General features: G+C 42.5%; 1 protein-coding gene across 3 annotated transcripts in view; it reads right to left on the minus strand.

The window, feature by feature from the left end:
• LOC147027762 (uncharacterized) overlaps positions 1–12,482 on the minus strand; it is a 77,214-nt gene extending 64,732 nt beyond the window's left edge. For all 3 annotated transcript variants that reach the window (XM_085877346.1, XM_085877345.1, XM_085877344.1), the window contains exons 1-2: positions 12,339–12,482; positions 705–811 (exon numbers count right to left, since the gene is read on the minus strand). In XM_085877346.1, coding sequence (XP_085733472.1) covers positions 705–811; positions 12,339–12,420 — 189 coding nt within the window. In that variant the 5' untranslated portion in view covers positions 12,421–12,482. The remainder of the gene's footprint in view (positions 1–704; positions 812–12,338) is intronic.
• Positions 12,483–12,699: the final 217 nt, after the last annotated feature.

Here is a 12,699-nt window from a genome sequence, read left to right on the forward strand (position 1 = left end):
GTGCATCTGTTATTGTACAGCATTTTATTGAGAATGCAAACTGTGCTGAACAGTGTAATGTGGATCCATTCAAGATATTGAGTAGAGGACGAAGTATAACGCATCTCCGACTACTAGAAGCGACATTTATCGATTCCATGGACCCTACGTTATGTCGGCAAAGAAAGTTTGTCCGCTTGCTTTTCCTTATTTGTGCAAAGAAGAGGAACACAAACTCGTCTCACGATCACAGATGTTGATGAAGAGGATTCTACAACAGCCTTAGTGGCTCCGCCTCAGACTCTGCAACCTCCAATTGTAGAGCTGAACACTGAACAGGCTCCTCCCACAAAGACTGTTGGGAGGTGATGACGTCTCAGTGGAGAACGTCCAATCAGAATTGACTTTGTTGATAGGTGTCTATATACTGTTCTTCTTGCTTACTTCATTCACTTTGTGTGAATTTCACCTGATGAAGGCACAACGAAAAGCTTTGTGGTTTTCTTTTTAGTTTGTTTTATGGTAATGTCCTTGAAAATGTCTCTGTTTATGTCTATATTGAATTTTATAGTACCAAGAATCTTTCCACATTTCAGTATAAAAGTTTGAACAAATAAGCAAATGCTCACTTTCCATTTCAGTAATAGTTCCACCATACCTACCTACATATAATAATGCATTACCAAGGACAATCAAGACAAAGCGTTGCCATTTAAGAAACTAACCAGGTTGGAGAGCCCATCCTTTGACCACTCGATGTCCAAATTTGCTTCGGTTTCCTCAGTGAACTTGCATGGAAGATTGACATCATTTCCTGCAAGCACTTTGATCTCTATGGGTGGGAAAACAATAAAAAGAACATCATTCAGGTTCATAAATCTAAGCTTAAATAAAAACATTTCATTAATAATTATCATTGAGGTACAAATAGTTAATCCTGCATTTTTAATAAACAATATGAGGATATTTTTGAGGATTTTTAATTCGAACACAAAAAGGAGAATTTAAAACCGTGGTGTAGGGTATGATTGAACTGCCTGCAGAAAGCAGTTCCACAAATGAGAGAAAAGAGAAACACAAGCCGGTAGGCGACATGGGTGGTCGCTACATAATTGCGTACTCGTGTGGGGGAAAAATTATATTAATGTATTCTAAATTGTAACAAATGGGGTTTTAGAAATGTTAATTTTATGCTACAAGTCGAATTGGTTGTCTTTTTTAGCCAAGTGTCTTTTTCCCTAAATGTTGATAAAATGTCTTGTTCTGGAGCGGTGTGACCTGGGCTGAAAACAGCAAACCTTTGCCTTGAAATGTACGTCGTGTACTTCTCACCTAGAAAACACGTATGCAGTTTGAATTGGCAGCCCCCACCACTCTCCCATGAAAGTATAAAATGCTTTGAAATGTAAAATTGTTTGAGTGCAAGCACATGAGGAGGTATGGCATCTCAGTGCGTTGTACTCCTTGGGACTGACCAAGTACCAAGTAATAATAAAACTCTCTGATGTAATGTACTTAAGCTGTGGAAAGTGAATTAATCGGGTTGGTTTTATGGTTAACTAAAAGTAACATAAATCAAAATAGAACCAAATAATATTGCAACAAATGGGGGTTCTGTTTGTTCATGAATGAAGTGTACGAGGGATACATTTAAAACCGAATCGGCTAGACGTTAAGCCCTGAAGTTAAATAGGATTCCACAACCCAGAATCCTTCAACGATCACAACGGGGTGGGGGGAAAATCCACAACATCATACAGTTTTTGACGGATCGGGCTGGAAAATTTGACAAAAAGGTTGATTATAGTGCGCATAAAAGCGTGGAAGCCGATTTTTGAAAAAAAATATATAAAAATATTTTTCGGATTTTTTCAAAAATTTCAAAGTCCCGTTGCTAGGCAACAGTGGCGTCCATAGCAACGGTGCTCAAAAGCATACAACTAGATCCTGGTATGAACCTACCAGTCAAGTTTCATCAAAATCGGTTGACTCCTCTGGCCTCCAGAGCTGTCCATTAAGCCGCTGTCACACCTTGACGATTTAGCCAGCATATGCCGATTTATGAAAAATTTGTCTAAAACGCTGGCACACGTCGAATACGTTATGGGTACGTTTTGTATACGTTAAAACCATGCTGAAAAACACGGCCATACGTCGTAGTACGCTGGCTTTAAACGTTGTACTTTTGGGTTGTCCTCAAATTTTTCCATGCTTGAAATTTTACGACGTATGCTGGCGTATGACTCACACGTTCCGCTACGCTGGCCATAAGTTGTAGGCACGTTATGCGATCGTTGACACACGTCGACACACGTTACTTGTAAGTTCCTCATAAGTCGAAACACGTCGAGGTAATGTTTAGCGTACCCGAAACTTATTTCTAACCTATGAGTAACGTTTTGTAAGCACGCTACACGAACGTTGTTCACACTTCGCAACACGTTATTTGAAAGTTCCTCATACGTCGAAACACGTCAAAGTAATGTTTAGGGTACCCGTGACTTATTTATAACCTATGAGTAACGTGCTTGGGAATTATTTGTAAAGCATGTCCTACGCACAAATACGTATTTGACATCTTCAGGACAACCACAGAACTTAGTGAACGCGTTTCTAACTTACAGATGCCGAATAATGGCGTATTGGCAGCGATTCGGGGAATTGGTATATAAAAAGGGGCTTCACAGGAGGAACCCGTCTTTATTTTAGACCGTGGTGAGTACATGCCCATATCATTCTGAGAGATGGAGGATCCGGCAAGGCTGAGACGACAATACCTACCTGTACTCGAACATCAACATGACCTCATCGAGTTGACACTGCACCAGTTGCGTGCCAATAGAGCCGGGAGAAGAATACGTGAACGGAGGAGAAGGAACTGGGTCAGACCGTGGATCGGGAGGCGACGCCATAACAACATATATGACCAGCTCATGGTGGAACTCCGGAACGAGGATCATGCATTCTTCATCACCTTCCTGCGAATGCCCCCAGCGATGTTCGACGAACTGCTAGCCAGAGTGGGTCCAAGGATAACCAAGCAGTACACCTTCTACAGGGATCCGCTTGAGCCTGGCATGAGGCTGGCACTGAGCCTGCTGCTGTTGGTGCCGTGACTGCAGTGCTGTGGAAGCGATTTAACTCGTTCAATGGAAACGATTTCAATTGCCGAGCACCAGTGTCCAAAAACAATAGGCGAGTGACGGGCATTTATTAAAAGTGAAGTTGCAGCCTATTTTTGTTTTTTTGTATACCTTGGTCGAGGCTCGTATGAATAGAAAACCTCACGTGATCGTCGACGATACGCTGCCACGCTATGCATACGTTACACTATCGTTGGGTATAGGTTGTGGACGCCTAAAACACGCTAATCAATCATTGGTATAACTTATCTATAAGTTATCGAAGCGTTCTGTGTTCATTACTAGTACATTATGCATTTGTCCAAGTCGTTTTGAATACTTAAAAAACTGAAACAAAAAAAATAGTTCATCGTGGGAATGAGAAAAATAAATTAGCTGAAAAGAACATTGAACAATGGTGCAAAGTAGTCTCCTATTTGTGGACGCAACGAGGATCCATCATCACCCACACCCTCCCCATCTCGCTCACCTACCACTACTGACATGGACCTACTACTACTACTACTACTACTACTACTACTACTACTACTACTACTACTACTACTACCAATACTACTACTACTACTACTACTACTACTACTGACACGCTGACCTAATACTACCACTACTGATACTACTGACATTGACATCTACTCAACATGGAGTCTGCAACACTGACGGGTTCTTCTTGTGAAGCCCATTTGTATATACCAATTCCCCTAAACGCTGCCAAATCACCATTATACGGTAGCTGTAAGTTAGAAACACGTTCAGTAAGTTCTGTGGTCGTCTGGAAGACGTCAATCAAATTCGTCTGCATACGACAATGTGCCTTTGAGATACGTTACACATAGGTTCAAAGCACGTTGCTCATAGGTTAAAAATTAAGTTTCGGGTATGCTAAACATTACCTCGACGCGTTTCGACTTATGAGGAACTTACAAGTAACGTGTGGCCGACGTGTATAAACGATTGTGGAGCGTGCCGAGAACTTATGCCAGCGTATGCGGAACTTGTGAGCCATACGTCGAGTACGTCGTAAAATTTTCAGGATGCTTGAAATTTCACGACGTACTAGACGTACCACGTAATATGACAGCGTACTTCCTCGTTTTTCAGCGTGCTCCTAACGTATACACAACTTACCTATACCGTATTCGACGTGTCCCAGCGTTTTAGACACATTTTTCATAGGTCGGCATACGCTGGCTAAATCGTCAAGGTGTGACTGCGATGTTGACACTTCCAATTTTCAGGCGGTTATGATTTAAATCGGCGTGCGGCAGGTTTTTAACAGAGAACGCCATGAGTTCGTCGGCGATACGTGCAGCGCGCTATGACTAAGTTAAACTATCGTTGGGCATAGGTTGTGAACGCCGACAACAGGCTAAGAATTCATTGGTATAAGTTATCTATAAGACAACGAAACGTTCTGTGCCCGTTACTAATACGTTATGCATACGACCAAAACTTAAAAAAAAAAAAAACCTCAAAACTTCAGCGTACGCCAACGTTTTACATACATTTTATACGTTGCCATTGCTGGCTAAAACGTCAAGGTGTAACAGCGCCTTTACATACATACAGACAGACGGAAAATCTGAGAATAACGGTAGTCTAGCCTCTCGCGACCACCCAAAAACCATGGTAGTGGGTGAAAAGGCCAGATCTTGAAGGTTTAATCAGGAAGGGGCTACTGGAAGAACATGTGTATCCTGGAGTAACTGGGGAGGGTCAGAGGGATGAGAGAGTGACCACACGGAGCTCGACCCGAGACAGTAAAATAGAAAAGCCACCAACTCGTTTGTGATGTTAAAGCTACAACAAAAGTCTTGTGTTTCAGTCTCATTATTGGAATTACTTGTAATACTGAGAGCTTTGATGCAACAGAATCCAGGAGAGACATGATTCTGGGGTCCCAACCATTATAAAGGGAGAGCAGTACTTTATCAAGCCTTGTAAGCTGTGAGTAGTTCTGATTTTGTAAGGAATAACTCGGAACTATAGAGGATTTTCCTTCCTTTTATTTATTTTAATTTGTAAAGGTGGGGGAAGGGGTGGATCTCCATGTTGTTCAACACAACAAACAAGTTTTCAATACAATGACTCCAAGTCCATTGTACTTATTTGTTCATGATAAGGACTGTATTTAAGAGATAATGTTGCTGTGAATATGATTATTTTTTTAAGTTTCTTCCTTGTTTTGAAATGACCCATTGATATAAGGTAATGGACAAAAGAAATGGAAACACTTAGGTAAATGAGGGACACAAAGTATATTGAAAGCAACGGCTTCCACACAGGTGTGGCCCATGTGCTAATTAAGCAAATAACATCCCAGCATGCTTTGGGTCACATGTAAAAATGCTGCACAGGCCTAATTGCCTACAATTATGGCTGGCAGGGCTGCAAGGGTGTGAGGTCTTGCGCTGAGCTCCTGCTTCAAACTGCTTGCTCGGCTGTTGTGTTTATTCTGTGCAATTTTCTTTCCCCTCCCCCCCCCCCATCTTTTCTATTTGTTTATCTTTTACTTTTTGTATTGTTAGTCTTGTGTTTTTGTTCTTCGTCTTTCCCTTTCTGCTTTTCCCTGGATCCTCCTCCTGAATGGTGAGCCTTGCACTTCCCAGCTATGACTTCCTTCACCCCCCCTCTCTCTCTCCTAGTGTTGTCCCCGCCATCCCCAGGACTGCAGAATGGCGAGCAGGTCGATAACTGCGTCCATTTCAAATTTGCTAATGAGGGACCCGTTCCGCCAAGTAAGGTATTTCGTCGGACAGTATTGTTTGACATACTGGAGTTCAAGGCAGAAGACTTCTATTGCCTCATTTTCTTGGCCCACTGATTTGATGGCCCTCCAGACATCTGGAAGGCTTGCTGAGTACTAGGTGCGGTGGAGTACTGCTTAGTCAGCTCGGTCTCTGGCTGATTGGGCGGTGAAGGCCCTCTCTGTCCATGAGAGGGTCATGATGGTCAGTCTCTACAATGAGACCGTAACAGATTACGATAGTAGATATTGGTTGTTTCGTTATATTGATGTTAAGACACCATCACATTTAATCCAAAATGGTTTGAGTATATGGACTGGGGCTTGGCAGTATCATGTGAAGTTCCTGGTCAATGTGGATGTCACAGTCACCCACATCCCAAAGGGGATTGTTATGGTGATGGACCATGGGTAGATAATTATGCTGGTCTGCCATAAATATGTCACAGGTAGGGTCAATCAGGTTACATTGCGCATGGGTGCAAAGAACAGTTTTGCTCTGCGTGGCCGGTTAAGACATTTGAGGGAGCATTACATTGCCCAAGTGTAGAGAAACCTCTGTGGCATACTGGGGCACACCTTCCGCTCCTGCTCACAGAGCTATGCATGCATCTGTGTGTGGGTGTGGGGGTGTTGCCCGAGGGACAAGTACAGTATTGATGTGCCTGTTTCTTCCTCTTCCTCCCCCACCCCCACAGGAAAAGGAGGAAGGCGAAAGCATGGTGGAAAGGAGGAGAGCAACTTGGACCTGGATGTGCTCACGCCGGGTGTTGGGCCCACTGCGGTGGGGAATGCGGGAGGGGGAAGGAGGACAACAATGGAAAGGTGGTTGCTCCGGTGGTGGGGTCGGAGGAAACGACGACCGTTCAAGAAACTCCATTGCCGGAGGTTGAAGGTGATGGCTCTTCCTCCGGCTCCAAGGACCTCGGTGATCCAGACACATGGACAGTGAAAAAGCCCCGAAGGAGGGGTCAGGATAAAGGAAAGGCTCCCCAGGGCAAGGCCGCAGATGCCATTTACAGACAAAGACTTAGGATAAAGAGACCTGTGTGGCACGAGGTGGCCCATCCAGGGCCAGGGTAAAACTGGGAAAGGACACACCTGTTCCTGCTCTCACTCTCCTCAGAGAAGGACCCCCAACCTCACTTTTGTTCCCCCTCCACTGGAGGCCATGGGGATTAGTCATGTGGGAAGGTGATTTTTTTTTTCTTCTGTTTATTGATTTTTTTGGTTTTCTTGCTTTTGATTTCTGGTCTGATTCTTGTTTGACCTTGTTTCTGCTTCTTGCTTGCTGACTTTAGTTGGTGGGCACGTTTGGCAAGGAGTTTCAGTGACAGACAGCCCAACTTGATGACGTTTCACAAGCAACGGTGTCTCAAGTGATGTTGGCATGGAACTCCAAGGGAAAGACATCATCAACAAAGGGCAACAGTGGGCGGAAGTGCACACTCCGGGATCGTGATATCCGTGCATGAATTTTGAAGTGCAAGGCAAAGCAGGCGGGAAATGCAGATCAATTGATGGTAAATTTAAACGTGGGATGGTCTGCCAATAACTCCTCAGAGCGGGATATCAATCGGGTTACAATGCACAAGTCACTTTTCACACCTGGCAATTAATGTTTGTGAGTCCAGTGGTGCAAAGAGCACAAGCAATGGAATACCAAAAAGTGGAGAAATGCGATATGGTCAGATGGATCATCCTTCAGCATGTTCTTGACAAATGAAATAGTGTATGTGTGGTGCCAACTTAAAGAACTCCACAACCCTGATTTCTTGGTTCCAATAGCAAAAGGACTGGTGGTTCTATCACGTTGTGTGATGCATTCTCCTGGCATGGATTGGATGCAGCCATTCCCTTTGAAGGCAAGGTCGATGCCAATTGCTACTTTATGGTATTGAGTAATCATCTTCACCCCATGTTGTAGCATTTCTTTCCTGCCAGGAGGGTTTGTCTTACATGATGACAATGCCACCATCCCAAGAGCAAGTGTGTTCGTCCAATGATATGAGCATGACACTGACGTAATCCGTATGTTTATGCCTTCTCAGTAACCAGATCTGAACCCAATCAATCAAGCATTTATGGGATATTCTGGAATGATGCCCGAGACAGCATTTTTGACCCACATCAAAAAGGTGTGAGTTGATTGACTTTCTCATGGAAGAAGAGAAAAAGAGAAAGAGCGAGGGGAGAGAGTGAGGAGGTGGGGGGGGGGGAGAAAGGAGAGGGAGAGTGAAGAGGAGTGGGGGAAGGGAAGGCAGTGAGAGGTGAGAGGAAGGGAAGGCAGACGTACGGTGGAGCATTAATTACAATTCATATTGTCGCATCAAAATGATTCTGCACAGAATAACAGTGAAGATGGAAACAAAATAATGTCTGAAATACATTTTCTACCGTTCATACGATAAATACTGCCTGGAGATAAGCTCCCGCCTGGACATGTCCGGAGACAAACTCCCGCCCAGAGAGAGGAGAGGGAGAGGGAAAGGCAGGTGGGTTGGGAGGAGAGGAGTTCGCAGATAGAAAATGTTATGCTTTATGAAACACACACACACACACACACACACACACACACGAGCTTGGCCGACTTCAGCAATTCTTCAGGAATCGACAGACTTGAGTCAGTGTTATTATTGACTGAAGTATGGACTATATACAACACAAAACCTTGAGTATCTTTCACCCTTGTTTTGCAGGAGTTTCAGTAAACAAATGATAAAAAACAACATTTTATTATAGACGTTTCAAGGAGATGTGCATCATCATCTCGATTATAATACCAAGCTTGCACACTAAAAACTTGGCTCGCAGTCACACGATCCCTATGAAATCGCTGTGGCACTTAGCGGACATGCCGACAATGTTTGGGAAGTCTTGGCGTTCCATCGTACCACTTGCATTTTACACAATGCGTATTTTTGTCATTCCCCGTGTATGGTCTGTCGTCTGCCACCAGATATGTTGTACTGCTATCCCGTGAATGTGCACGGGTATCACTAGTTAATCTTTATAAACAGCTGCCGATCATCATGTGACGGGTGGAAAAAATTTTGCTCTGTAATTTAGAAAACACGTTAATACAGCAAACTGCTCGGAAATCGGATGTTATCAAATCTATTTTGCTTTGAAACTCACAAATCATGTACTACCTTGCAGCAACTGCCAACTGTACATCCCGATCAGGACACGAACCACACTGCTATCGACTATGGGGTGCTCAGCAAGTGGTTTAAGCACTTAAGCAAGCACTCCAATTAAATGGTTGACAAGGAACTGCTGTCCAGGCTGTGGCTGCATACCATGAAGGATCCCTTAATTTAACATTAAAGCCGGTCTTCTCCGTACCCGCAGCAGTTAAAGAAATCAAATAAATTTGCTCAAATAATTACTTCATCCACAAAAGAGTTGCTGTTTAATATAGAACAACCCTGGAGACATTTCAAAGTTTAACCGTCCTTGAAATAAACATTGCAGATAATTTGCCATGTTCCCTGCGTGTCCATGCACACATCATGTGGTACATCGGTTCGCTGTCCACATAAACATTATAGCTTTATTTTAAAATGTCAGTTTTTTTACCAGATTTGCTTTGATTCCCCGCAGAGCACCTCGCGAAACCTCGAGAAATAGACACATATTTGGCAGACACGATGGATAAGCAGTCCCTCTGAGGGACATGGTACGATGTCAAGCAGTGAATGCATTAAATCATCCAGCTCAATGAAGCTGGTTAATTTGGGCACATTCCTCAATTTTTTGTTCACTCAATATAATTCTCCAAACAGTAGAGAAGGATAAGTCTAATGCTTTGAATTTTTCACATTTTCTTGTATAAGTATGGAGAACGAGGGACCATAGCCTTGCTTGCTTAAAGGAAATAGGAAAATTGGCTTCGTTATCACATTCGTTTTTTGTTGTTAAATTATCAGATTTCACTCCAGATTTCAACACTTATTTAGTCCAGATGATATCCAATCTTCAAAGCCCAAATAATATTTTGATGATGTACTTTAATTAGTCTGTGAGAGGAGATCGTGGAAAATTGCATCATACAATGCATGAAATTGCTCCAAGCTCCTTTCTTAAAAAAACTATAGCACTTACAAAAGCGATGTATACAGCGATTTCTAGCTATGATGCAGAGGCATTCGATAATATGAGTGAGGAAAGTGAAAAAAAAACTTTATCGTTAAGAAATTGGTGGGGCCTGTTACAAGTCAAGGCATGGTTGAGCAGACCAAAAAAACATGGCGGCGTCAGACCCCGGCGAGGTTACCTAGGATAAGACTTAAGACTCCATAGAGAGCGGTGACCGATGATGCGCCTGATGAAGGATACAATTAATTAAGGTTGCCGTTAATTATCTTTAAAAGGGGTGTTTTAATTAACCCATGAGAAAGGATGTTTGAGAAAATGAAAGGTATAGAAAAAAATAAGTGCAGATGAATTAGTCAACAGAGCAGACAGTGATAGGACCAGGGGCCATAGCCTGAGAGATAAGAAGAAGAGTTAAGATGGTAGTAAGGCAGGGGACTTTCACTCAGAGAATAGTTAATGCATGGAATGGTCTCCCTGGAAAGGAAGTGGCAGCAGAACCAGGAGATAAGTTTAAGTTAGAATTAGATAGGTACCTGGAAGTTATGGAGAGAGAGGGGTATAGGGATGTTAGCAGGACTTTTAAGTGGCTTGAGCATTCATGCGTGATTGTGTGCATGTGTACGGAGTGCTGGTGGTGGGGAACTTGTCAAGGAGTTTTTTGTGGTTGATGTTGTGTGTTTTTTCAACCAAGCCCATGCCCCCTCCCCTGAGGAGGAAAAAAAAAAAGCTACAAAAACTTTACAATGAAAAAGCAAACAAACAAAGAAAAAAAACCCCACAAAAACATGATTAAAAATAATAATAATAATATATTTGGCATTTTCTTCTTTGGATCTTTTGTTGATAAATAAATTAGTGTGGCGTTGATGTGGCGCAGGCAGGATGAGCTGAATGGCCTCCACCTGTGTCTGATTTCCTTGTATTTTACAGTATACCCAGAAGTTCTTCCATGTAATAAAGCCAAAAACCTCCAGTCTGTCAAAGATGGGTATCCTGCCATTGTGTGTGTGTGTGTGTGTGTGTGTGTACATATCACACACACACACACACACACACACACACACACACACACACACACACACACACACACACACACACACACACACACGATTGAACTGGTTCAGCCAGGTGGAAAAAATGGATCAAATCAACGTTAATCGAGGTATGCTCACTGCCATGGGAAGCAGGGAGAAGTTGACCGATGTAGTGTTAAGCCTTTATCGGAGCAGGTGAGACTGAATAGTCGTGAGGCTTGACATAAGGTAAGATTGCGTCAGAGTGAGGTCAGGGCATATGTGAGGGTGAGAATGATTTTGAATATTGGAGAGGTGGAGGGTTGGTAAAATAATAAGGGGGGGGGGAATAAATATAAGCAACAGAAGCATGGACATTAAGTGAATAAACCAAAGCAACTCTAAAAGTGATACAAATAAGAATATAATAATAAAATTGTCACTAATATCATGAGGGTACCACTTGTCCATAACCCATATTCCATCCCATCCATCCATCGGGACCATACTCTGTGCAGAGTGTTGGTGCTGCCTAAGCAGTCTCCTTGACTATTGGACACAACCCTGGATGGGTCGCCACTCCGACGCAGGATACCAAAATGCTGGCACTCATTTTTCCGACCTCATAAGGATGACAGGCTGAGTCAACCCCAATAACACATGTTGACAATCTGTTAAAAATATTTTTCCAAGGATACAACTTGCCTTTACATGACATCAGATGCAATGTATTTACAATGGGGGATGTAATTTATTTTGAATAAAATGAATATCGACGAGTTGTCTTCTGTGCTTTGAAATACAAGACTCAAAATCCATAAGAACTGAGCTTCGATCTTGCAAATTAATTAATAAATAAATAAAACACTCGGTAGAGGGCATACCTCCACCAGGCTGAACAGTTTAAGTTTGTATCCACGGAAAGTCTGGATTTGGATCGGAACCTGAACCAAAATCTAATCTGCTTGTTGTTATCACCTAACCAACTCATCCACCTAGTTTCGTCATCATCAGTCAACAACTTTTTGAAATATCATGTTATGTATCATTTTGGCTCAATCTCTCAACGGTAATGAATCAATTAAATTAAAAAAAATTGGAGGATTCGCATTGGGATCTTCACCAAAATCGAATCAATTCTTCCTTGTCCCTCTCCCAACCTGTCCACCAAATTTCGTACGAATCCGTCCCTAACTGTTTGACACATCCTGTTGACAGATAGACAGACAGACAGGTGTGAAAATGTAACCTCGGTTCACCTTCGGTGGTGGAGGTAACAATCGTTTAAAACGCAATATAAATTATCACATTTCAGGTTTTTAAACAGTTATCTCACCTGCAGCAAAATAGTTATCTCACCTGCAGCAATGTTTGACTGAATCATTGAAGAAGCAGAAAATAAAAGAATGAACCAATGCTCGAGTTTTATTCTTCGAGCCATAACGCAGCTGCAACTTCCACGAGATCACAAAAGTGAGCAAAACCAAAACTAAACAGTTTCCAAATGTCCTCCCACTTTCAACCAACCAAGCACCACGTGATGGAAACAAAACCTCAAATTTGGTCACATGAAAGGTAAGGGCACAAAATGACCCATTGGGTGTTAAAGACGTCATCACAGCATACGTGACCATGACAACATGGCAGATGTTTAATGATAAGATGTACAAGTTAGTCGAAATGTAGGAATTATATAAACTTAATCCACACCCTTTTTATT

This window comes from Eptatretus burgeri, chromosome 4 (assembly GCF_056783735.1).
Source record: "Eptatretus burgeri isolate ZD-2024b chromosome 4, Ebu_testis_v1, whole genome shotgun sequence".
Taxonomy (NCBI): domain Eukaryota; kingdom Metazoa; phylum Chordata; class Myxini; order Myxiniformes; family Myxinidae; genus Eptatretus; species Eptatretus burgeri.